General features: G+C 37.6%; 3 protein-coding genes and 1 long non-coding RNA gene across 5 annotated transcripts; 3 read left to right on the forward strand and 1 right to left on the reverse strand.

The window, feature by feature from the left end:
* Positions 1-1689: 1689 nt before the first annotated feature.
* Positions 1690-10470, reverse strand: LOC122823104 (microfibril-associated glycoprotein 4-like). Of its 2 annotated transcripts, none has more exons than XM_044102376.1 (7): positions 10312-10470; positions 4824-4917; positions 4097-4252; positions 3708-3746; positions 3442-3538; positions 3199-3366; positions 1690-2575 (listed from the first exon to the last, which is right to left on the reverse strand). In XM_044102376.1, exons 2-7 carry the CDS (start codon positions 4827-4829, stop codon positions 2322-2324), a joined length of 720 nt encoding a protein of 239 aa, XP_043958311.1. In that variant the 5' UTR covers positions 4830-4917; positions 10312-10470; the 3' UTR covers positions 1690-2321. The 2 variants fall into 2 exon arrangements, with proteins under 2 accessions (XP_043958311.1, XP_043958312.1); XM_044102377.1 differs by lacking the exon at positions 10312-10470 and adding an exon at positions 6459-6570.
* LOC122823105 lies at positions 9497-10373 on the forward strand. Its single transcript, XR_006369281.1, has 3 exons — positions 9497-9574; positions 9713-9829; positions 10296-10373. It is a non-coding gene; the product is annotated as an uncharacterized LOC122823105 (long non-coding RNA).
* A 2514-nt stretch (positions 10471-12984) lies between the features above and the next one.
* LOC122823106 (neoverrucotoxin subunit alpha-like) lies at positions 12985-16388 on the forward strand. Its single transcript, XM_044102378.1, has 4 exons — positions 12985-13028; positions 13168-13267; positions 13625-15106; positions 15359-16388. Exons 2-4 carry the CDS (start codon positions 13177-13179, stop codon positions 15880-15882), a joined length of 2097 nt encoding a protein of 698 aa, XP_043958313.1. The 5' UTR covers positions 12985-13028; positions 13168-13176; the 3' UTR covers positions 15883-16388.
* Positions 16389-19457: 3069 nt separating this feature from the next.
* On the forward strand, positions 19458-23000 carry LOC122823391 (neoverrucotoxin subunit alpha-like). The gene is made up of 4 exons (XM_044102967.1): positions 19458-19501; positions 19641-19740; positions 20228-21709; positions 21962-23000. The coding sequence occupies exons 2-4, from the start codon at positions 19650-19652 to the stop codon at positions 22477-22479; spliced, it is 2091 nt and encodes a 696-aa protein (XP_043958902.1). The 5' UTR covers positions 19458-19501; positions 19641-19649; the 3' UTR covers positions 22480-23000.
* Positions 23001-26621: the final 3621 nt, after the last annotated feature.

The following is a 26621-nucleotide window of genomic DNA, read 5'->3' on the forward strand; positions in this document are numbered from 1 at the left end:
ATCGGACTCCATATTTAGCTGAAACACCAGAAATAAGGGCTGGATTTGCACTGGAAGTATGTATTGCCTAAAATAATGGCCTGAGTCAAAATTGATTTTTGCAAAAATAAAAATAATAATAATAAAAAAAAACACTTTTGGCAAACAATGATTTTAGGAAGGTGACGATATTTAGTTCTGGCAGATTCTTAAAGCCTATTGATCATGTTGATTCATAAGGAACAAAACCAAAGTTTGCCCAAAATGACAGGTCAATTATTTTACGCAGGCATGCAATTTACACAGGTGTATCAGAACAGGTCAAGAGAGATTATACTTTTTGATAAATATCAGATCTAGGAAATGTGTTGTCATTTTTGAAGAACCATTATCTTTATTTCTATTTTTAGCTTTTAAAATGAAAAAGTAAAAAAAAATAAAATCAATCAAATGTTTGCAAAAATGTCAATAATTTCATCTGTAATATTGACATTTTTGACCTTTCTCCAATAAGTTTACAGTAAATATTATTTTCTCTTACAAAAAGGTTTTGAGTTTCCCTCGCAACAAATTTGCAGACACCCTGGTTTGTAATGTCGATTTAAAATCACATGAGTACACACTCAAAGATCCTTAGAGAACGTGTTAATACACTTCACTGATCTACAGTTTTAATGAACGTTCCACCAGCAGAGGGCAGAAAACATACGGTACATCTTTCTGATTTGACTGCACGTAAACTGCTTTTTTATTTACCTTCTTTTCATTTGTGTACAAAAATCTGTATGATAACAGATCAGGCTGAGACTCTGGCAAATGGCAAAGAGCAAAGCTTTATTTCGTCTGCAGACGGAGAACAAACAGCAGCAGCGAGCTGCACTGAGTTGTGATTTGGAGCTGCAAGCCCTCACAATATATAAAACCAGAAGGTACACCAGTTTCTTAAAACTTTGAGCTGGTGATTTTCCATAGAGAAACTTCTTAAGTCTCAAGGCTTATTCCATCACACTATATCTATCTAAACTATCTGTTCTTTTCTGTTAACTAATACTGACCCTTGCTGTGGTACGTATGGTGAGTCATTGTCGCTATCAGCCTGCTGCAAGTGCTGCAGGGAGAGGTCAACAGGAAACCTTTTCTAACTGGTTCTGCAGAGACTCTCTAGCCTTCATACTCTAACAGATTGAACAAAACTAATAAGTGTGTTTGGATTTGACTGAAATGTAAAACAGTTTGGTCAACGTCAGGAGTTTTTAAAAAGTGCAACACACATAAACTGATTATTAGCGTTACGACACTGATTGAGTCATTGTGATTAATTCAGCGTATTAAACATTTTCTCCTGAATATAACAGAGATCTCACTCTGCAGCCGCAATGAGCATCAGATGAAACCATGTAACTTCTGATATATTCACAGAAACGTCAGCTCTTTCCTGTCATGAAGCATTTTCACCATCTCAAATGTTCATTCTCATCAAATTATTTTTCATTCATTATTGTGTTCAATGAGAGTATATTTAGTTTTAACCCATAAAAAAACAGCAAATTGAAGTGCAAAATTGTTCTTCTTAAGTTGGCGTCAGAGTTTTAAAAACTTCTAACCTTAACTGGAATTTGTGACTATTTCAATTAATTAAAAAGTATGCAACACAAAGACACAGTGCTAACACAGCAGATAAAATAATATTTTTAATTTACCAATAGCACATTCAGAGAAATTTATATAATGAAAAGGAAAATAATTAAACTGTACAAAGCTGAAAAGCCAAGGGCAATATGGTGTAATTTAACTGGTGATTCAGCTCCCCAAGAATTAAAGACTACAAAGTGAAAGAAAATGTTCTGATAATATAAACAACCTACATTTAGATTAGTGGAGGATGATTTCAGCTACAGGTAATAGTCAAGCTAAAGACATGTGAAGTGAAAATTCAAATTTATATTGAATTCATTTCTGACTGAAGGTCAGCACACCATGGCCTTCAGTAACAACAAAAGCTCACATTTAATTCACAAAATGTAATTACTTTAGACTTGATTTACCTCTTTACTGGGAGTCATAACGTAGTATATCTTTGTATGTATATCACCTCACTTGCAAAATTTGGGGTGAACATAACAGAAGTGAAATTGTCAGGACTTAAAGATCTCAAAATAATTTTTATGACGGTAAAATGATGACAGCGCTGTTGCAAAAAAGAGTTTGTCCAATAAAAACAACCTACAGATTTTATGATATAAGCAGCAGAAAGACATCTTAACCTGAAAAACAGCAGATGATCGCAGATATGTGAAAAAATAAAACAATGTGATGCACTGCTAAACATTTCTGCTGTCATTTTACTGAACAGGACGAATCTTAAAGCTGATGGCTTTCAATGAATAGTTGAAGCCTTTCCACGCGGACCATTCCACTCCAACAGCGTGGAGAGCATCATCAGCTCCCCAGCGATAAACCCCATTGGGATTGTTCGAATGACAGTCAAAGTACCAAAACCCCCCTAGGTATATCCTGGCACAATTTATTTCAGAACCATCCTGATCTTTGTCAAAGGTGGAAAATTTTAATCCATTATGAGGACTTAGAGAGTCTCCTGCAGGAACAAAGATGAAATTAGCCCACAGTGAGAAACATTCCACTTCACATATTATACAGAAACAACTTATAAGTGTTTGTTTTCACTCTCCTTTAGTTGCATGTCTTAAAATGAAGCTAAATGCAAACAACTGCCTTCAGAAGTAAATTATTAGAGTCAATTCTATTAGTAATTTAATGTAATTTAATACTATTACCATTTTCCATTCAAAATTGGTATATGGTCAGGGACAAAACTCAGGTGAGGTTTAATTGAGGAGCTTCAGAGAAGAGACTCTGTTGACAAGACAACTATTTATCTTGCACTACAAAAGTTTTGCCTGTATGGAGGAGTAGCAAAGAGAATGGCTTTACTGAAATAAAACCACAAAAAGTTTTGTTTTTAACTTTCCACAAGCCGTCAAACAGACGCAGCAAATATTTGTTTATTTAATGCTCAACATCCAAAACATCTTATACAACGTGGACTCAGGTGGCTGAATACAAATGGAAACCAAACTTTTTAGATTTTTATATGTGAAGAAAAATTGTAAACCATATATAGTTGTTACAGTTATGCACAATTATTTAGTGTTTATCAGAGAAGAGATAAATGAGCTTGTGTCTCAAACAGATACTCACCTGCACCTCCATCACTGAATCCAGACACATGCAGAGTATATCCATAAGACTCTGGGCCAACAGAGAATGAGGAGTAACGAGCAAACGCCTTATTTCCTTCAAAATCCTCCATGTCGACCAGCAGCTCATACTTTTTCCTGATACTTAAGTGGAAGAGGTTTTCCAGACCTAAAAACCCCCTAATATTTTAATAGATATTTGGTTCTTCTTAAACTTCCTGTCTGTTTCAGTTTCAGGTCTCACCAAGCCAGTACTCTCCATGAGCGTTCCCAAAGCCCTCCTTGTAAAAACCCCAGGGCCTGTAGAAGTTCACGGAGCCGTCCATCCTCCTCTGGAACACCTAAAAAAAAAAATAAACACAAACCAAAAAAAAAAAAAACAACTGAAAATGATGTTCTTGAATCTAATATCGAACTGAGAATGATTGTTCATAACAGAGCTCAATGATCGCATCAATGAAGATCCATCTGTCTGAAGATGAGAAGAAACTGAAGAGTTCAGACACTCACTGTCCACCGTCCTCCCAAAGAGTCCATGTCACAGAACACCTGCAGAAACACAAACAGGAAGCTGCTCAAACCTGCATCTCTGTTCAACTGATACAGAAAGCAAATCCTCAAATTTACTTCAGCTCATTGCTTTGAAGATTAACGTGAAAATCAAAGATATGACAATAACGTTCCGTCCTATATGGTTCCTATTTTCTCGGGTGATGGCACTCATTAAAACATAATGTTTGTTAAATTGCTGACTGAATGGTCTTTTCTTTACAGCTTCCTAATTCTTTTAGTTTTTATAATGTAAAGCATTTGAGCTGCCTTGCTACTCAAACCGGCTATACAAGTAAACTTGAACTTGCGTTATGAAATATCTAAATGTCTTCTTCTTTTTACTCTACCTGGACAGCCGAAGTGGCCCCAATAGGATAGATAGTGTAAACTCCGCTGGGTTTGCTGTTGTCATGGTTATAGATGTCGCTGCAATCCACAGGAAGGATAAGAGGCGCACAGCTGGTCCATACAGGAATCAGGAAGAGCAGGAGAGCTGACAGCAGCTGCAGAAGAGCAGATTCCATCTCTTATTAGAAATGCTATGTAAGCACTTTGTTTATGAGAAGGCTAAACAAATGTAATGCAACATGCAGATTCACTTATGAGAGATGGGTAAAAACTTCAAGTCAAAAATAAACAAATAAATGAAAATAATGATTTAAGTGCTTTGTCACCACAACTATTTATTGTGGATTTTCTTCAATTGACACAAGACCGAAATTATACGTACGTTAACGCCTGCTGGTCGTTGGCTGAGTAGCCTTTTGTTTCAAAGAAGTGATACTTTTTTAAGTTGCCATCAACAACTTCTGGCATTTTTACAGCTGAATATTTGACCACTGTTCTTGTATTGGTTCACTTTAATTGGCTATTTTATTAACATAAACTTAAGCATCAATATTGAAAAAAAAAAACAAAACAAAAACAAAACACTAGTTTCTTTGCAGTAAATTAAATAATAAAGACTAAGCAGAAAAAAATTTGGCAAATGTTTGGGATGGGATCCTCTGAGTAGTTTCAATATGTCTTAGGTTCATCATCACCAATGCAACCCTACAACAGCTGTAAACTCACCTTCATGTTCTTAGTTGTGCTGCAGGAATAGGGATGAAAAGTTCCTATGAGTTCTGCTGTAGCGATCTGATGTCGGTCTCTGGTCTCTCTGCAACTTTTATAACCACCAAATTAGTAAATGATCAACATTGTGGTCCCAAAACATCTTAGACTTTGTGACAGTGTATTTATGTGAACGTAATCAATGTCTGATTAACATTTAACTAATGGTCATATAAATAACACTTTGTCAATGTCTGATTAACTAGTGATCATATAAAGAACACTTTGTCAATGTCTGATTAACTAGTGATCATATAAAGAACACTTTGTCCATATTTTAATTACCCTGACAAATGAGTCAAAGAGCAGGTGATATTTTCTGCACAAATTTAAGACCAAGTGTTGCAAGTCAGCTATCAATTAAATTCAGACTTCTAAACAATATCTGTGACAGAGACTCTATTGCTTAACATTTTTATATACCTTAAAAAAAAATCAAACAGACCAAATGATATGCCTACATGGAAAGGAAGGGAAAAAAGAGAAGGAAGCAATGTAGCAATCAAAACTGTTTGTAATAATTCGCCGAAAGTGGAGATACAAATTAATCTAAGATAACAAAAGCTAGTTGTTGTAATTTTACAGTTCCCCAGGACTGTTTCAGAGTTTACTCTCTGGAAGAGAACAAGATCTAAGATCCAGATCTATCATCCGACCTACTGCGTCAATGATGACTGGTTTGGTGCTGAGAGCCTGTTGCTGTGGTGTCTTCTATAATCTGTTTGTTGGCCATCATTCCACATCATTCCATCAGATTTTTGCTTGTGACGTCTTCTTTCACGGAGAATTCTGATGTTCATTTGCATCAAGTCAGAAATGCATTTCCACTACAAAAACATTGCTGAAATCAGTTAATAAAACTGCTCAGATATTTAACTATCCATGAAGAGCATCTGAAAGAACCTTTTCCTCTGCATCGAGAACTTCGAGATGAAATATATGAAATAAACTCATGAAGTCAAAGATGTTGACCAAGAAGGTATTTCCTCAAATGGTGATTGCTAAGCCTAAGATAACAGCCTGAGATCAACTTTATGGAGTGAAATTGGCAAGAAAGGAATAATCACCAAGAATCATTAGTTGTCACCAGAAGTTAAATGCTGGAAATATTAACTCTGCATGAACTGGAATTACTCAGAATAAACTCCCAGCTTAAACTGTGTTGCTGAAGGAAGAAGACTTAATCAATATCTGTGTTCATTTTCACATGAAGCTGCTGCTCTGAGAACAAGCCAACACATTTTTCAGGCAAGTCAAAAGTCTTCCTAAATATCTCTCAGCAAGATGTGTTCTTTGTTCTTTATACAAGTGGGACAGATGATGTGATCTATGATGGCAGATCACTTTCTGAGGAACAATAAATCCTGTAACCCTCTGCCCAGCCAACACACTTTGAAACACCACGGGGTGAAAATAATCTGCTGATTTATGAGAGCAACAAGTTCAAAATGTTCTTGCTGAACATTGAAGCCAGAATGAATTTGTACACAGTAGATACACAATATCTATATTTTATTTAGAACTACAATGCTATATTTCTATCTTCTGATTGAAGATCATTAAAATAAAAAAAAAGAAAAGGAAAAGCTTTACCTTTGAATTAGTGCAGTCGATCTCAGTCACCATAACAATGCAATACCTGGAATCTAAAATATCTTTTAGAGTAAAATTCACCATTCATTTTAAAATGTTTCCAAACCCCCTTTCTGTGGAAATTTGAGGATATGGAGCAGATCGACCTTTAGTTTTTGAACATCAAGCCATGGAAGGATAATCTAACCTTTTGTCAACATGAGGAGGAAACATGCCTAGACTTTTCTTGCTCAGTCTTACTGGGATTCCTGAGACTTTGCTGTTGTTCAGGCAAAGCAACAAGTCAAACCCAGTCCTGAAGTCTGTGAAATTAGTTTGGTGGTTAGAACCTTTATACTGAAACCAGCAAAGCACCTTGATCCTCACCGCTTGCTGTTGCTCCTTGTGGTCTCGTGTGAATCTTTTGACTCTTGTGGATCTTCATTGACCAGGATTCACACAATGTAAAAACTAGTTACAATTCTGGTTCAGATTTTACGTTCTTTTCTTTCTCAGGCTAACGGGAAACTTCATGTGGTTGTGAAACCCTGAGGAACAAAAACCTATGTTATCTCTAATCCTGAATTAAGTCATTGGTATCAGCATTTTTAAAAGGAAATGCACTTTGGTCAGCAAAAACTTTTGATTTCCTCCCTTAAGAGTTAGTTGACCGACGACTGATAAAGAAGGCAAATTGAGGATCGGCTTTCATAGATTACTCATTTTTACCATGTTTTATGATGTGATGCCAAAAACAGGAAGAGACATGCAAAGTCTTTTCTTGCTGTGCGTCTTACTGGAATTTATGAGACCTTAGGGTTGTTTGGGCAAAGCAACAAGTCAAACCTAATCCTGAATATCTGGGATCAAAATAAATTAAAATACATGTTTGTCTCATTTTATCTAGATAACAGCAGCTATTCCTAAGATATAATGGATTGTTTTCCAAGAGGATCATTAAAATTGTTTACTGCAAATCTCTAACCTTAGAAGGTCAAGGAGGTAGAGTTTATAACAGACTCACAGTCCAAGTTTTATAGAACAACAATAAATGATAACATTAATAAAAACAAAGAATGAGTAGATAAAAATACATAAAAAGATCCCTAACTATTTAGGAGGCAGTAATGCCAATGTTTCCAATATAAACATTTATATATTACTACACTATATTTAACCTTTTGCTACTTTTAATTAGTTCTGTTTCACTGAGGTGAGAGTCTGGCTTATAGCACAGAAGGTAAAATCTCATTATCTTGAACGTCAGTAGATGTGTCCAATAAACTGTGAGATTTTATCCAAACTAAATCACCAAAATGATTTTAATCCTAGCGATTGAACTGCAGATACAAACACAGAAACCAAACAATATTGAGGATCTATTCAGACATACCAAATGATACAAATATCAGGAATGAACCTGTAAATTTACATTAAATCCTAGATTACCAGACAAAAATTGATTTAAAAAAGTACACAATGGACAGTTTTACTATATCATTAATAACAAAGACATAATATTCAGAAATGAATGCCAAGATGCACGACCAAATGAAGGTCATGTACGACTGAATTAGATGTTCTGTTGAGTCCTGGAAACATTTGTGTTTCCAGGACTCTTCCAGGACCATACTCTTGAACAAATAACTGTTCAAGAGTATGGCGAGTAAGTTTGTGAAAAAAAAATTGTTGGACTCACAGCATGTTTAGCTAAATTTTGTCATTGAAACATAGATTGTCTAGATGTCCTTAAATATGAATGAATGTGAATTACTCAGAGTAAACTCACAGATGAAACTGTGTTGCTGCAGTAAGAAGCCTTAGTCAATTGGGAACCTTTGTCTGTATTTGTGTTCATTTTCACATAAAGCTGCTGCTCTGAGAACAAGCTGTCTCTGTGTGAGAGGATTCTTCACCGACAAGTCAAAACTCTTCCTAAATATCTGATGGCAAGATGTGTTCATTGTTCTTTGTACAGGTGAGGCTGTATGATGGCAGATCACTCTCTGAGGAAATAAAACATGTAACCCTCTGCCCAGCCAACACACATTTTGAAACACCACAGGGTGCAACAAGTCCAAACTCCTGCTTAACATTGAAGCCAGAATGAATTCTTGCATATATTTCTGTAAACACTTGCTAAGCTAACCTGAGGGCACTGGACAGATTGACCTTTAGTTTTTCCAGCTGTGCTAAGGTCACAACGCAGTTTGTCTTTAGAGCAGAAGTGTTGGGAGAAAATACATTTGCCCTGAGAACAATGGAAAACTGCTGACTGATTCACCTACACAGTTAAACTTTAACTGAACGTCATATCGGCTGAATGAAATGGAAGAGGTTATTGTCAGGTTCCATGTTTTTCTGTGTATTTATTTCTAGCTTCCTGTGTGTCTGAGTCTCTGTGTTGTCCTGTCTCCCTTTGATTAGTTCCCAGGTGTGTCTCATTCCCTGATTACCCTCTGTGTATTTAGTGTCACCTGTGTCTCTGTGTTCTTGTCGGGTCCTACGTCTGAGTTACGTCTAGTTTATGTCTTTCTACGTCTCTCTGAGTCTCTCTGAGTCTCTCTGAGTCTCTCTGAGTCCGTTGTTCCAGTCTGTCAGTTTTGTCCATTCGTCACCTTGTTTGCTACCTGTGTTTAGCCCTGTATTCAGCTCAAGCAGTGCTGCCTTGGTTTTTGGACTTTGTTTGGATTTATTTATTAAACTTCCTCATCACTCATCTAAGCTGGGTCTCTAGCGTCTACCTCACCACCCCAAACACCGCAAATCATGACAGTTACAATCTAGAAATATACCAAGACGTTTTGAATATCTTTACAGAGAAGTTCTACACAAAGTTCAGGATGTTAAAAACAAAAACAAAAAAAAAAAAAACAAACCTTGAAAAGAAAATTAAGCTTAAACAAATATATAAGAAAGTTGATATATTCCATTAACTTCCATTTGTATCTTTTGACACGTCTGAACAGATCCTCAATAATTCATTGAGAGTTCTACATGTGACACAGAAAGAGATTTGAACTGGTGAGTGTTCCAGATACAGCAGTGGGAGTAGCTATAAGGATATAAGAACACACTGAAAACCAAGAACTCAGACAACTCAAAACAGCTTCCATTGAACAACTCGTCTTAATCAGGTAGGGAAATCCTCATGTTTCTGAAGAGCTGCATAATTGTTTCTTGTCATCATTTTATCCAACAACATAACAGATTTATTTCGCAGTTCTGGAATTGTTTCTGTATTTACATCCTGATGTTTCTGTCTGACCTCTTAGATCAGAGACATGTCCTCAAAGCAGGTTGAGATTGCTGCCCTCGGCCGTCATTTCACCTTGGGAAAGGACGGCCTTTCCCAAGGTGAAATGATGCTCGTAAAGATCAGCTGATAACAGGTGAGAACAAACCTGCTCATTTCTGGAGATTATTTAGACTCAAACAGGGGGCAGATAGTTGTGGTTTGAAACTGTGTTTCCAAAATCTGAGCCTCAAGAGGAACTGCATCAGAAAGTGTAGTATATATATATGTATATATGAAGGAATATAAATCACTTTTATTTACAACTTTTTAAATCTGAGGGAGACCTTCTCCCTCAGATTTCTTGTATTGTAAGTACATTATCTTCATGATATTGTTTAAATATGTGATTTTAATCTGAGCCAAGATGTTGAGAGTTAGACCTTTCTTTTAAGGAAAGCATTCATATTCTCTAAAACAAAATATGTATTTAAATTAAGCTTATACCATCTCGTATTATCATTTATTGCAGTAGCACATTTATATTTACATAATAACTTGTTCTAAAATGAACTAAAAATAACTAATCAGACTTTAACAGACTGTCTTCCTATGTCAACCAGACTACTGTGATCTTACCTTGGACCCAAACAGCCACTGACTCTCTCAAGCTTTCTGAGGGAAACAAGAAGGCAACGCTGATGTGTACAACGAATCCTCAGGACGCCTTAGTTCCTCATGCTACGTGCACAGAAGGTCTGACTGGTCGTCATTACTTTGAGGTCACATGGAGCCCAACTGGCGCTGGCATACTTCTTGCATGCACTGGTGGAAAACCTGGAAAGCAAACTGCATTTGATAATCATCAGAAATATTATGCATTGTTTTGTATGGCTGGAATGTACTGGGCATACGAAGGCAAAACCGTGATCTTCGATGTTCATCCTCCAGAAGGATGTAACAGGTTTGGGGTGTATCTGGACTATCCTGGTGGTACTGTGTCCTACTTTGCTGTATGGGGGAAAATTCTGCATCACTTGCACACCTTTAAAAACAACTTCACTGAACCAGTTTACCCAGTCCTTTACATGGTAGTGAAAGATAACTATGCAGCCTTCTGCCCAGCTGAACAACTGACCATCAGATGTCGGTGATGGTCTTGGTTTGGTCACGATTTGTTGTGCAGCTAAAAGTAAAGCAAATTAAAAATATAAGATGTTTCGCCGGCTGTAGTGTTTTATCTCAGTATCTAAATCTATCAGGTTGTCAAATCCTAGGGTGCTATTTTTGGATATAGATGTGGTGTATGTTTTGTTTTGTTATGTTATGTAAAGCTTACATGAAGCTTGGGAAATTTTTATTCAGTGTTGAGTTGAGGCTAACATCTTTTTGTGTTTTTGTTCACAGCTGTGACACAAATTAAATTTATATATCATGTAAAACATTGAGCTACACGTAAATGATTAAATAATTCGAGTACTGAGTCAGTTAAAACCATGGTCCATGTTTTAATGACATTTAATGCTGGATTTTTAAATATTTTTGCCTTAGTTTTGTATTTCAAGGAAATGTGCTGCATGTTGTCTTTAGCTGTGTGTAATGCTGCCCCCTGGTGGAAATAATCAATAAAACTGGATCCTGAGACAAACTCCCTACAGGAGAGAAATGGGTGGAAGTGAACGTGTACTTGACTGATAACATAAAAGGAGAATTGTTTGTGTTAAGTTTCACTTCTTCTTCCTTCTTCTCTCTTGCTTTTTGCTTCTCACACACTGATACTTACTCTGATTTAGATGAATCAAGAAAACTCAAGAAAATGTCACTGACCTCTTCTTTTACCAAGAAGGCTTTTGGAAAGGATTTAAGAAACATCATGTTTCCACAGGTTTTCAATAGGACATGTGTGTTGTATGTTTTTGGTTTGATTTGCGTGTATAGAAGTTGTGCTCAGGCAAAGGCAGACATGGTTTTTGCCGTTACAATTTATTTTGTTTTCACAGGCCAGCAGTTTCTTTTTACAGAGGTATGAAATATGTGGTGCCAGAGGGTAAACATTGAGTCTTTACACAAAGAACAATTGAAACGTTCTGCCACCAGCAGGAGTTCAGACTTGTCTGGGGAAAAAAATCCTAGAGCCAAGAGAAATCCTTTTCTCACAGCAGCTGTAGCAGCTGCGTCATGCTACAATAAAAACTAATCTAAACAAACTCTTGCACTCTTTTGACCTAAGGAGTTCAAGAGATAGCTGAGTTTTACACTAGTTTAGGAAAATTCTTTTTCGTTTTGGGAGAGAGAGATACACTGAATTAATGCAGTCGATCTCAGTCACCATAACAATGCATTACCTAAAATCTAAAATATCTTTTAGAGTAAAATTTGCCATTCATTTTAAAATGTTTCCAAACCCCCTTTCAGGGGAATTTGAGGATATGGAGCAGATCGACCTTTAGTTTTTGAACATCAAGCCATGGAAGGATAATCTAACCTTTTGTCAACATTAGGAGGAAACATGCCTAGACTTTTCTTGCTGAGTCTTACTGGGATTCCTGAGACTTTGCTGTTGTTCAGGCAAAGCAACAAGTCAAACCCAATCCTGAACATCTTGTACCAAAATAAGTATCCACTGGATCATGAAAGTAGTTTAAAGCAAAACTCTAACCTTAGAATCTCAAGGAGATACATCATTATTCTGTAATGATCCTGACTGAGGATCATTAAAAAACCTCTTAAGAGTTAAATTCACCAAAACTTCAGTTTTTAAATGTTTCTAAAACCCTTATAGGGGAATCTGACGACATGGAACAGATCAATCTTTACATTTTGAACATCAAGCCATGGAAAAATAAATCCATGAATCCATCTCTGCCGCCAACATCCACCATTCATCTTCCCCGCTGGTGGCGAGCTTCTCCTTCGTCAATAAGAAAGACGGCTCAAACTTACCTAACAAACAAAACATGAGGGAAACTTAAGTAGTGTCTGATCAGACCACTGCTGACATACAAGGGGTAAATAACAAACTAACATACTAGTCAAAGCAATACTAAGTACTTTTGAAATTAAACAAACTAAAAATTTTAACCAATTTCTGTTCCCCTTGGCAACAAAGTCAAAAAGTCAAACAAATATATAAGAAAGTTGATATATTCCATTAACTTCCTTTTGTATCTGTTGACACGTCTGAACAGATCCTCAATAATTCATTGAGAGTTCTACATGTGACACAGAAAGAGATTTGAACTGGTGGGTGTTCCAGATACTGCAGTGGGAGTAGCTATAAGGATATAAGAACACACTGAAAACCAAGAACTCACACAACTCAAAACAGCTTCCATTGAACAACTTGTCTTCATCAGGTAGGGAAATCCTCATGTTTCTGAAGAGCTGCATAATTGTTTTCTTGTCATCATTTTATCCAACAACATAACAGATTTATTTCGCAGTTCTGGAATTGTTTCTGTATTTACATCCTGATGTTTCTGTCTGACCTCTTAGATCAGAGACATGTCCTCAAAGCAGGTTGAGATTGCTGCCCTCGGCCGTCCTTTCGCCTTGGGAATGTTGTATGATGCTCGCAAAGATCAGCTGATAACAGGTGAGAACAAACCTGCTCATTTCTGGAGATTATTTAGATTCAATCAGGGGGCAGATAGTTGTGGTTTGAAACTGTGTTTCCCGAATCTGAGCCTCAAGAGGAACTGCATCAGGAAGAGTAGTATATATATATATATGTATATATGGAGGAGTATAAATCACTTTTATTTACAACTTTTTAAATGTGAGGGAGACCTTCTCCATGTTGTTGAAAAGTTCATGTGACAAGTGTTCAGTTAACTGATATTAAACAAATATTTTGGAAATGGGAAGCTGGAGTTCATGCAGAGAATCCACAGAGAGAGAAAACTCCATGCAAAATCTAATCTGATTTAATGTGTTTTTGTGGATTCTACAGGTTTCTCGCTTTGCAACAAAGAAACAATCAAGAACAACAGTTCTACTAAGGCTCAGAACAGCAGCTCTTATCACGTTACTGCATCCGACACCCTTGAATCCAAGTCTTCTCTGCTGGACGTGAATGTGTCGCTTAAAGCCAGTATCCTGGGTGGTCTGGTTGAGGTTGGAGGATCGGCCAGTTATCTGAATGATAAGAAAAAATTTAAGAACCAGAGCAGAATCACCCTTCAGTACAAAGCCACAACTACATATGAGCATCTGTCTCTGTCTCATATTGAAAAGAAGGAACTGGATGCTAAATGCTTTAGTCCAGATCTCAGTGCAACACATGTCGTGACAGGCATACTCTATGGAGCAAATGCCTTTTTTGTGTTTGACAGTGAGAAGTTAGACTCAAGCAGTGTTCAGAAGATTGGGTCCAGCGCAGAAGTTGCAATTAACAAAATTCCAATCTTTAGTTTTGAGGCGAAAGTTAAAGTAGAGCTCACTGATGAAGAAAAAGCTGTAACTAATAAGTTCTCCTGCAAATTCTACGGAGACTTAATTCTAGACAAGAACCCTGCAACCTTTGAGGATGCAGTGAAGACGTACTCCCGGCTTCCAGAGCTCCTTGGAAAAAATGGAGAGAATTCAGTTCCTATGAAAATCTGGCTGACTCCTCTGAAGGATCTGGAACCATCAGCATCAGAGCTGATGGGAGATTTTTCTGTTGGTTTGGTCAGAAAAGCAACCGACACTCTGGAAAGTGTCAGAGAAATGGAAATGAGATGCAATGAGGCTCTGGATGAGAAAGTGGTGGAATGTTTTCCAGAGCTTTATAAAAAGCATAAGCGCTTCCATAATCTCTGCAATGACTACACAACAATGCTCACACAGGCCATGCAGAAGAAGATTCCCCTGATTCGTGAAGGTAAAGAGGATGAAAAGTCTGTAGAGAAACTCTTTGATGACCACAAAAAGTCTCCATTCAGTGAGGAAAACTTAGATAAGTGGTTAGATAATGCAGAGAGAGAAATCAACATTATCAAATCATGTGTAGATATTATGGAGGGAATCAAGACGGTCCCAGATGAGTCTGACTTGGACAGAGAAGCTCTGGCTGCAGGTGTAGAACATGCTCTCTGTTTTGTTTTCACCTCTGTGGAAACTGAAGACCCCTTCACTGAGCAGATGACCAACTATTTGAACAGAGATCAGGCAGCACCCCCACCCAGTGTGACTGCACCCACTAAGGACCACTGGTTCTTCTCCAATGAGATTGTAACCAACATGAGGACAAAAGCCAAAGAGTTCTACAACATTGCTAAAAACCTGAAAAGCAGCAGCAAATTTCGTTTTCTTGTAGCAGTTCTTCCAAATAAGAAATTCAAAGGAGCAACCATCTACCAGTACATGGACGGCCTTCTAAAAACTGAAGACTTCTCAAGACGTGTTATTACTGATGTCACGGCCAACTTAGATCGAAGAGATCTATTATACTGTAAGTACATTATCTTCATGATATTGTTTAAATACGTGATTTTAATCTGAGCCAAGATGTTGAGAGTTAGACCTTTCTTTTAAGAAAAGGATTCATATTCTCTAAAACAAAATATGTGTTTAAATTAAGTTAATACCATCTTGTATTATCATTTATTGCAGTAGTACATTTATATTTACATAATAACTTGTTCTAAAATGAACTAAAAATAACTAATCAGACTTTAACAGACTGTCTTCCTATGTCAACCAGACTACTGTGATCTTACCTTGGACCCAAACACAGCCACTGACTGTCTCCAACTTTCTGAGGGAAACAAGAAGGCAACGCTGATGACTGATCCGAATTCTCCGGATGACTTCTATCCTCATGTTTCGTGCACAGAAGCCCTGACTGGTCGTCATTACTTTGAGGTCACATGGAGCCAGGCTGACACCACATACGCTGGCATATTTCTCACATACACTGGTGGAAAACCTGGAAAGAAAATGTCACTAGATCGTTACAAATTTTGTTCTTTGGTTACTATGCTCGGAACTTACCAGGCAAGGGAAAGACATGACTTAAGCTATGATGTTCATCCTCCAGGAGGATGTAACAGGTTTGGGGTGTATCTGGACTATCCTGGTGGTACTGTGTCCTACTTTGCTGTATGGGAAAAAAATCTGCATCACCTGCGCACCTTTAAATACAACTTCACTGAACCAGTTTACGCAAATCTTTTCATAGCAGTGAAAGACAAGTATGCAGCCTTCTGCCCAGCTGGTAACTTCTGACCATCAGATATCGGTGATGGTCTTGGTTTGGTCACGATTTGTTGTGCAGCTAAAAGTAAAGCAAATTAAAAACATGAGATATTTAGCCGGCTGTAGTGTTTTATCTCATTATCTAAATCTATCAGGTTGTCAAATCTTAGGGTGCTATTTTTGGATATAGATGTGGCGTATGTTTTGTTATGTTATGTAAAGCTTACATGGAGCTTGAGAAATTTTTATTCAGTGTTGAGTTCAGGCTAACATCTTTTTGTGTTTTTGTTCACAGCTGTAAAACAAATTAAATTTATATATCATGTAAAACATTGAGCTACATGTAAATGATTAAATAATCCAAGTAGTGAGTAAGATAAAACCATGGTCCATGTTTTTCTGACATTTAATGCTGGATTTTTAGATTTTTTTGGCTTAGTTTTGTATTTCAAGGAAATGTGCTGCAATTTGTCTTTGGCTGAGTGTAATGCTGCCTCCTGCTGGAAATAATCAATAAAACTGGATCCTGAGTTGAACTGTGTGAACTGATTATTTGCACCTTGTCAAATAATTCAGTAAAGGTGGACATTATTGTGGAAAAAATACTATTTCCAAGCACTGTTCAAGTGAAATCACGCAATCAGGTTTATTCGTATATTGCACACAATACAGAGAGCTCATAGGACAATCAACAATGAAGCAGGTCTGGATGAAAAGCTCTGTCAGGCAGAGACAACACATGAGTTTTATACCAAGGATAAAGAATTAACAACAAGGCCGAGACAGTCTGAAAACAACTTCCAACCTCCTACATGTAACCCAAATAGTGCTTTTGGTGAGAGTTCATAAACATTTCATATAACATGACTAGCAGATGTGACCTTATTATAATTTTTCCCATCACATTTCCCCCCTTTTGACACTAGCCTGAAAATATCAATGATTAACACCACTTAAAGACAAAAAACACAATAAATAAACATAGCAATTCGACCTGTTTCGAGCAATAAACTTAGCAAAGCGGTATCACAAATTCAAAGAGTAAGGAGTGGATTGTTTTTCAATGCTGTGAAATTAATCAACACTATGTTCAGTTTTATCGTTTTTAATCAAATTTTAACCTTTCCTTATAGAAAAGTGACAAAACAATCACCGACGATTTGGTTTTAAATACAGATATAACAAAAGGGTCATGTTTGGGTCTATATGTCTAGCCCACATGTAGAACACTACTCGGGAGATACGGAATCAGTAAAGAAAGCTTATTAAAATATAAACAGACAAGTTGGCAGGAGATCGGTCCAGGAAACGGACCACACAATGTGCAAAACTCATCTGGGAGGATTTGCTGGTAGTTTCGGGTTCACTGTCTCTTTATGGGTCTGGGAGGTCCAGGTTCTTGGCGTGGAAGTGATCCGGAGGGGAAAAGGCGTGGCGGTGAGTCGGGGGTGGACAGGAAAGTTCGGGAAGGCCAGAGTCAGAGGTGCGGTTCGGCTACCAGCCGGGGAGAAGGAGAGGATGGGAGCTCGCGCAACCAGTGGGTACAGTCCACGGCATCACGAGAGAGGTGTCCAGGTTTGATCATCACTGGGAAGATCTGGGGCGTCTCGACAGAAACACCTAAAGACAGGGAGAAAACACGGGAGGAATCACTAGAAGGAAAAAACCTATCAGAGAGAAAGAACATAGAGACTACCTCGAGGGGGCTCAGAACAGTCTGTCGTCGAAGTACTGGCGGTCCGCTCCTCATGTACTCTCGGCCTGATGAGGTGATGAAACACTGGTGTGCAATACAATTGCACTGATCTCCGGAGAGATACAAATATCAGGAATGAACATGGGAATTTACATTAAATCCTAGAATACCAGACAAAAATTCATTCAAAAAGAAATTATACAGGGCTTACTGTGGTGGCGTAGGGGATAGCACGACTCACGTTTGGATGCCTTGAGTCCTCAACGCGGTCGTCGCGGGTTCGATTCCCAGACCCGGCGACATTTGCCACATTTCTTCCCCCATCTCTCTCCCCTTTTCCTGTCAGTCTACTGTCATATAAGGGACACTAGAGCCCACAAAAGACCCCCTGGTGGGGAAAAAAAGTACACAAAGGACAGTTAAAGTAGGCTACATCATTAATAACAAAGACATCATTTTCAGAAATTAATGCCAAGATGCACGACCAAATGAAGGTCATGTACGATTTATATTAGATGCTTTGTTGATTCCTGGAAACATTTGTATTTGGAACTAATTAGAAAATTAGAGAAAACAAATAACTGTTCAAGAGTATGGTGAGTAAGTTTGTGAAAAAAAATTTTGAACTCAAAGCATGTTTAGCTAAATTTTGTCATTGAAACATAGATTGTCTAGAAGTCCGTAAAAATGTCGACTACATTGGTAACAGTCTAAAATGCTGTGTAAAAACCTGATCAGATACAGAGAGATTCTTCCATCCCACTTTGGACTGGGAACTCTTCTAGCAATCAGGACGAACATATTTATCCTGCAAAATACTGATAATCAATCTCAGGACCATGAAGTAGACTCATAGTTTAACACAAGATAGTTTCTGTACTCTTACTTCAATCAAACTGAATGCTGTAAATATTAAATCTGAATGAATGTGAATTACTCAGAGTAAACTCACAGATGAAACTGTGTTGCTGCAGTAAGAAGCCTTAGTCAATTGGGAGCCTTTGTCTGTATTTGTGTTCATTTTCACATGAAGCTGCTGCTCTGAGAACAAGCTGTCTCTGGGTGAGAGGATTCTTCACAGACAAGTCAAAACTCTTCCTAAATATTTGACGGCAAAATGTGTTCATTGTACAAGTGAGGCTGTCTGATGGCAGATCACTCCCTGACGAAAAAAAACATGTAACTCTCTGCCCAGCCAACACACATTTTGAAACACCATTTGTTGTTGAGAGCAACAAGTTCAAACTCCTGCTGAACATTGAAGCCAGAATGAATTAATGTATCTATTTTCTAAGAAAAGCCAGTCTCAGTTTTCCTGGGAATCAACTGCTATTCTTCTGTCTTATTAAAACAAACTGTCAGTAAAATTCACCAAGCATTAGCAAGTTGACTTAAGCCTTAAACACTTGCTAACCTAACCTGAGGGCACTGGACAGATTGACCTTTAGTTTTTCCAGCTGTGCTAAGGTCACAACGCAGTTTGTCTTTAGAGCAGAAGTGTTGGGAGAAAATACATTTGCCCTGAGAACAATGGAAACCTGCTGACTGATTCACCTACACAGTTAAACTTTAACTGAACGTCATATCGGCTGAATGAAATGAAATAGTTTATAATCCAGAAATATACTAAGAAGTTTTGAAGATCTATACAGAGAAGTTCTACACAAAGTTCAGGATGTAAAAAAAACAAACAAACCATGAAAATAAATGTAAGTCAAACAAATTAACAAGAAAGTTAATGTATTCCACTAACTTCCATTTGTATCTCTTGACACATCTGAACAGATCCTCAATAATTCATTGAGAGTTCTACATGTGACACAGAAAGAGATTTGAACTGGTGGGTGTTCCAGATACAGCAGTGGGAGTAGCTATAAGGATATAAGAACACACTGAAAACCAAGAACTCAGACAACTCAAAACAGCTTCCACTGAACAACTCGTCTACGTCAGGTAGGGAAATCCTCATGTTTCTGAAGAGCTGCATAATTGTTTTCTTGTCATCATTTTATCCAACAACATAAGAAATTTATTTCGCAGTTCTAGAATTGTTTCTGTATTTACATCCTGATGTTTCTGTCTGACCTCTTAGATCAGAGACATGTCCTCAAAGCAGGTTGAGATTGCTGCCCTCGGCCGTCCTTTCGCCTTGGGAATGTTGTATGATGCTCGTAAAGATCAGCTGATTACAGGTGAGAACAAACCTGCTCATTTCTGGAGATTATTTAGATTCAATCAGGGGGCAGATAGTTGTGGTTTGAAACTGTTTCCCAAATCTGAGCCTCAAGGGCAACTGCCCTGAATGTTTTAGCTGCTTCCTTGTTTTTGGTACAAAGACTTTTGCTGAATTGCAAACAGTTGAGTCAGGAGTGTTAAAGCAATGAAAGTCACAGAAGTCGAACAATAAATCACGAAGAGTAAAAAAAAATTTTTTTTTACATATATATATATATATATAAGTATAAAGGAGGAGTAAAAATCACTTTAATGTACAACTTTTTAAATGTGAGGGAGACCTTGTCCATGTTGATGAAAAGTTCATGTGACAAGTGTTCAGTTGCCTGATATTAAACAAATATTTTGGAAATGGGAAGCTGGAGTTCATGCAGAGAATCCACAGAGAGAGAAAACTCCATGCAAAATCTAATCTGATTTAATGTGTTTTTGTGGATTCTACAGGTTTCTCACTTTGCAACAAAGAAACAATCAAGAACAACAGTTCTACTAAGGCTCAGAACAGCAGCTCTTATCACGTTACTGCATCCGACACCATTGAATCCAAGTCTTCTCTGCTGGACGTGAATGTGTCGCTTAAAGCCAGTATCCTGGGTGGTCTGGTTGAGGTTGGAGGATCGGCCAGTTATCTGAATGATAAGAAAAAATTTAAGAACCAGAGCAGAATCACCCTTCAGTACAAAGCCACAACTACATATGAGCATCTGTCTCTGTCTCATATTGAAAAGAAGGAACTGGATGCTAAATGCTTTAGTCCAGATCTCAGTGCAACACATGTCGTGACAGGCATACTCTATGGAGCAAATGCCTTTTTTGTGTTTGACAGTGAGAAGTTAGACTCAAGCAGTGTTCAGAAGATTGGGTCCAGCGCAGAAGTTGCAATTAACAAAATTCCAATCTTTAGTTTTGAGGCGAAAGTTAAAGTAGAGCTCACTGATGAAGAAAAAGCTGTAACTAATAAGTTCTCCTGCAAATTCTACGGAGACTTAATTCTAGACAAGAACCCTGCAACCTTTGAGGATGCAGTGAAGACGTACTCCCGGCTTCCAGAGCTCCTTGGAAAAAATGGAGAGAATTCAGTTCCTATGAAAATCTGGCTGACTCCTCTGAAGGATCTGGAACCATCAGCATCAGAGCTGATGGGAGATTTTTCTGTTGGTTTGGTCAGAAAAGTAACCGACACTCTGGAAAGTGTCAGAGAAATGGAAATGAGATGCAATGAGGCTCTGGATGAGAAAGTGGTGGAATGTTTTCCAGAGCTTTATAAAAAGCATAAGCGCTTCCATAATCTCTGCAATGACTACACAACAATGCTCACACAGGCCATGCAGAAGAAGATTCCCCTGATTCGTGAAGGTAAAGAGGATGAAAAGTCTGTAGAGAAACTCTTTGATGACCACAAAAAGTCTCCATTCAGCGAGGAAAACTTAGATAAGTGGTTAGATAATGCAGAGAGAGAAATCAACATTATCAAATCATGTGTAGATATTATGGAGGGAATCAAGACGGTCCCAGATGAGTCTGACTTGGACAGAGAAGCTCTGGCTGCAGGTGTAGAACATGCTCTCTGTTTTGTTTTCACCTCTGTGGAAACTGAAGACCCCTTCACTGAGCAGATGACCAACTATTTGAGCAGAGATCAGGCAGCACCCCCACCCAGTGTGACTGCACCCACTAAGGACCACTGGTTCTTCTCCAATGAGATTGTAACCAACATGAGGACAAAAGCCAAAGAGTTCTACAACATTGCTAAAAACCTGAAAAGCAGCAGCAAATTTCGTTTTCTTGTAGCAGTTCTTCCAAATAAGAAATTCAAAGGAGCAACCATCTACCAGTACATGGACGGCCTTCTAAAAACTGAAGACTTCTCAAGACGTGTTATTACTGATGTCACGGCCAACTTAGATCGAAGAGCTCTCTTATACTGTAAGTACATTATCTTCATGATATTGTTTAAATACGTGATTTTAATCTGAGCCAAGATGTTGAGAGTGAAACCTTTCTTTTAAGGAAAGGATTCATATTCTCTAAAACAAAATATGTGTTTAAATTAAGCTAATACCATCTCGTATTATCATTTATTGCAGTAGTACATTTATATTTACATAATAACTTGTTCTAAAATGAACTAAAAATAACTAACCAGACATTAATAGCCTGTCTTCTTATTTCAACCAGACTACTGTGATCTTACCTTGGATCCAAACACAGCCACTGACTGTCTCATGCTTTCTGAGGGAAACAAGAAGGCAACGCATCTGTTGTTAAAGTCTTCCCTGGATGACTCAGCTCCTCATGTTTCGTGCACAGAAGGCCTGACTGGTCGTCATTACTTTGAGGTCACATGGGGCCCAGCTGGCTCAGCATGGGCTCGCATAATTCTCACATACACTGGTGGAAAACCTCAAAAGAATTGTTCATTTAATCGTCACAGATTTTGTCTTTTGTCATGTGCTGCCACAATTCACTTTGCACAGGAAAACCAAGACGAAGGCTGTTATTTTTTTCCTCCAGAAGGATGCAACAGGTTTGGGGTGTATCTGGACTATCCTGGTGGTACTGTGTCCTTCTTTGCTGTAGGGGGAACATTTCTGCATCACCTGCACACCTTTAAATACAACTTCACTGAACCAGTCTACGCAAGTCTTTCCATAGTAAGGATGTTTAACTATGCAGCCTTCTGCCCAGCTGAATAACTGACCATCAGATATCGGTGATGGTCTTTGTTTGGTCATGATTTGTTGTGCAGCTAAAAGTAAAGCAAATAAAAAACATGAGATGTTTAGCCGGCTGTAGTGTTTTATCTCATTATCTAAATCTATCAGGTTGTCAAATCTTAGGGTGCTATTTTTGGATATAGATGTGGTGTATGTTTTGTTCTGTTATGTTATGTAAAGCTTACGTGAAGCTTGAGAAGTTTTTATTCAGTTTTCTGTTGAGGTTAACACATGCATTCATCAGTTTTGTGTTTTTGTTCACAGCTGTAAAACAAATTAAATTTATGTATCATATACAACATTGAACTACACGTAAATGATTAAATAATTAGAATCATGAGTCAGTTAAAACCATGGTCCATGTTTTAATGACATTTAATGCTGGATTTTTAGATATTTTTGGCTTAGTTTTGTATTTCAAGGAAATGTGCTGCATGTTGTCTTTAGCTGTGTGTAATGCTGCCCCCTGGTGGAAATAATCAATAAAGCTGGATCCTGAGACAAACTCCCTACAGGAGAGAAATGGGTGGAAGGGACCGTGTACTTGACTGATAACATAAAAGGAGAATTGTTTGTGTTAAGTTTCACTTCTTCTTCCTTCTTCTCTCTTGATTTTTGCTTCTCACACACTGATACTTACTCTGATTTTCTAAATAAAATATCTGAAGACAGATGCACATTTCTCTGACTGATTCAGTGTATCTCTCTCCCCAAACAAAAAAGAATTTTCCTAAACAAGTGTAAAACTCTGCAATCTCTTGTTGATCTCCTTAAATTCATGACCGTTCTTTCGGTTATGACCCAAAACTCATGACCATAGATGAGGGTGGGAACGTAGATCGACCGGTAAATTGAGAGCTTTGCGTTTTTGCTCAGCTCTCTCTTCACCACGACGGACCGGTACAGCGCCCGCTTGACGGCAGACGCTGTGCCAATCCGCCTGTCGATCTGCTGCTCCCTTCTTCCCCCATTCGTGAACAAGATCCCGATATACTTGAACTCCTCCACTTGGGGCAGGACACCCCCCCTGACCCGGAAGTACATGTTTTCTTTTTTTAGAAAATCTTCTGTTGTGAGGCTTTAGAATTTTTCATTAAGGTTTTGTGTTGGGGTTAGCATATCTATCCATTTTCTTTACACCCTTGTCCCTAGAGGGATCGGGGGTTGCTGGCGTCTATCTCCAGCTACGTTCTGGGCGAGAGGCGGGTTCACCCTGGACAGGTCGCCAGTCTGTCGCAGGGCAACACAAAGACTTAAAGGACAAACGACCATGCACACACAACACTCACACCTAGGGAGAATTTAGAGAGACCAATTAACCTGACGATCATGTTTTTGGACTGTGGGAGGAAGCCGGAGTATAAACAATATTGAAAAATGGCACATTCAAAAATATTAGATAGCCTACTCACACACAGTTGCATCTCTGTCCTCGTTGTGGGTATCAAAACGTGCCTGAAAAGTTCTGATCAACACTCATGTGACCCCCATACTGTGAAATGTTTGTGGAAATAAATGTAAAATTAAAAATATATACAAATAAATAAAGTCAATTTATTCTCTTTCACTCAGTCCATAAAACAACCAGCCACTGAGCAATCGGGAATCAAGGCAGTGAATGAACATCATGATACCGGCTTCATCCCGTTCTTGTGCAAAATTCTGTTCCCCTGTGAAAATCTGTTCTATTTGGAGACCAATGACCCTACATGAGTGTCTAATCCCATTCTCTTTATGGAAGTACATAGAGTGTCCAAACTCTCCTTTAATGGCACAGGTCCAAAATATCCAGACTAATTTCAATAATGCTGATCCATGGAAGATTCTTAATAGATGAGAATGACTTTGCTCATCCTTCCACCCAGAGACTGCTGCTCATCTGAGGTGGTTATGTTGTATTTAGCTGCCACCTGCTGGCAATCTCGCCACAGTGCAGCCTGGAGTTACTAAGGAGCAAATGATGAAACGGCTCCTCAATCTGGTCATAATGTTGCTTATGTGTGAGGGGGATTTGGTTTAGTTGTTTTTGTTATAGGTTATAATTTGGCTTCACTTTGACGTCTATTTCAATTTTACATAGAACTGAGAAACTTTAGCTGATTACATTTTTGGAATAATTACTTAAAATCAGAAAAATTTTTTGAGAAACAAGCTGCCACAGTTGCTGAATCTGAATCATCTATAATTTTTGAATTGACTTTAATAAAAGATGCAAGCGTGATTCAATCGATTTGAAAGACACTACAAAAACAAGGAAAAAAAATCTAATTATTTTGCCATCTAAGAAGTAAATTGAGATAAATGAAAGCACAATTACAGTTTTGTATAAAATGTGTCTTTTGACATGCCTTTTATATAAAATTGGTGGTAACTTGCAGTTATTTTTTTCTATAAAATTTGTGTCAAATTTGTATATTTTTTGTACTGTATGTAAAATATGTGTCTTGATATTTTGGGAAAAGGTATTTGTAAGCACGTCTTCTCATATGTGATTCTGATAAGTTTAGATTAGTTTCGTTGCATAGTTTTAGTTCATGTTTGATCTTTTTTTCTTTAAAAAAATAGTCTAATTAACAAAAAATCTCATGGACGTTTAATCCTGAACTATCATCCAAGTCTATTCACTGAGTTTCTGGTTAAGAAACAAAAATATTGATGTTACCACGATGAGTGTGTTGTTGCTTGTAGGGCTTTCGTATATGTTTATAGGTGAAACACTGCCACCTGGTGGGAAAAACAAACAAACAAGCTCCGACCTGAATTAAACTCTGAAGTGTTATTTCATTTTAATTTTAGTTCTTAGTGAATGCAGTGGAGATATGACCATAGCTTACACTTATCCTGTTTAAACATATTCCAATTGGATAGATTTGTTGACTTTAAATGTCTTTATTACCTTCCACTGTTTATTACAACTGTTGAGAAGGTTTCAAAGTGGTAATTGTCATGCAGATGGGATGGATTGGCAGCAGGGATTAGAGGCACACCATTGTTTATGCTTTATGGTTGGACCAAAGAGCTTCTTTTTAAAATACTTCCGCTATCACTGCAAGATATCTGTACAATGCAAGTACGCTATAAAATCAGCCTTATCTATCTTATATAAGCCATATGGCTTATATAAGATAGGTTTGTTGTGGTGTTGCATGAGTTCTACATTGCTTTGAAACTTCTGCGACACTGATGATGTCATGACATCTACACAATGTCCTGACAATCAGTGTGTAACTTTGAGCTAAACTTAAAACTGAAAAATAAAGAAAAACAAGGCCTTTTAAAAACACAATTCAATATCAAATACCATAAGAGCCAGTCACTTTGACATTTTAACTTTGATTGCAATTTTATAAAAAAAAAATTACACATTATGCAACTTAAACCTACATGAAACTTGTTTTGTTTATCCAAAATTCCAGTTTTGTTTTTTTTTGTTTTTTTTGTTGTTTTTTTTTTGTCAGAGAGACAAATATATTTAAGTTGTTCCTCAATAAGTGTGGCAATTTGGTTTACGTATAAATAACCATGACTTAGCAGGGTATTATTTTAAACAACAAAACAGTGCCTGAAGCGATGGGAAAGAAAAAAAAAAATCAATCGATACTAGAACGTCTTATATTTTTCCACTAGGGGGCAGTGTAACAAAAATTATAGAGCAGAAGAGCTTTCAGTTCTACAGCAATCAATATCCTCCACATTGTGTGAAAAAGCCATGTTTTATTGCTGTAAATATTAGTGACTGATGTTTAAGGATCGAAATGTACAGATGTCTCCTGAATGAGGTATTCTATTTATTTCATGAAAATGAAAAGCAAAACCCAGACATAATTTGAAAATCACACAAAAGCAAAAATGTACTCATAGAAATGATTAGATACAGAAAGATTTCCCTTTTATTTTTATATGTGGAATACTTAAAAGACAGATGATTTGTTTCTCATAACAGAAAAAAGTATTAGTGGACAAAGTCCAAAACCCCTAAATGTTACCAGCAAAATATAACCCTGTCCTACTCACATTTTCCCAGTGGGTAATCTCTTCAGTTGCAGCTGTCACATCAGGAACACCAGACTTTGAAAAGTCATTAGTTATCTGCAAACCGTCACTGTATGCAGATGGTTGCT

The sequence above is a fragment of the Gambusia affinis genome, linkage group LG20 (assembly GCF_019740435.1).
Source record: "Gambusia affinis linkage group LG20, SWU_Gaff_1.0, whole genome shotgun sequence".
NCBI lineage: Eukaryota > Metazoa > Chordata > Actinopteri > Cyprinodontiformes > Poeciliidae > Gambusia > Gambusia affinis.

Excerpts from the sequence above, each read along its gene's own strand:
- LOC122823104 (XM_044102376.1), bottom strand. Across the intron at positions 3,367-3,441 it reads TCATGGAGAGTACTGGCTTG|GTCTGGAAAACCTCTTCCAC; the intron begins GTGAGACCTGAA and ends GGGGGTTTTTAG. Across the intron at positions 2,576-3,198 it reads ATTCAGTGATGGAGGTGCAG|GAGACTCTCTAAGTCCTCAT; the intron begins GTGAGTATCTGT and ends TTGTTCCTGCAG.
- LOC122823106 (XM_044102378.1), top strand. The coding sequence starts at position 13,177 with ATGTCCTCAAAGCAGGTTGAGATTGCTGCCCTCGGCCGTCCTTTCGCC. Across the intron at positions 13,268-13,624 it reads CAAAGATCAGCTGATAACAG|GTTTCTCGCTTTGCAACAAA; the intron begins GTGAGAACAAAC and ends TGGATTCTACAG. Across the intron at positions 15,107-15,358 it reads TCGAAGAGATCTATTATACT|ACTACTGTGATCTTACCTTG; the intron begins GTAAGTACATTA and ends TATGTCAACCAG.
- LOC122823391 (XM_044102967.1), top strand. The coding sequence starts at position 19,650 with ATGTCCTCAAAGCAGGTTGAGATTGCTGCCCTCGGCCGTCCTTTCGCC. Across the intron at positions 19,741-20,227 it reads TAAAGATCAGCTGATTACAG|GTTTCTCACTTTGCAACAAA; the intron begins GTGAGAACAAAC and ends TGGATTCTACAG. Across the intron at positions 21,710-21,961 it reads TCGAAGAGCTCTCTTATACT|ACTACTGTGATCTTACCTTG; the intron begins GTAAGTACATTA and ends TATTTCAACCAG.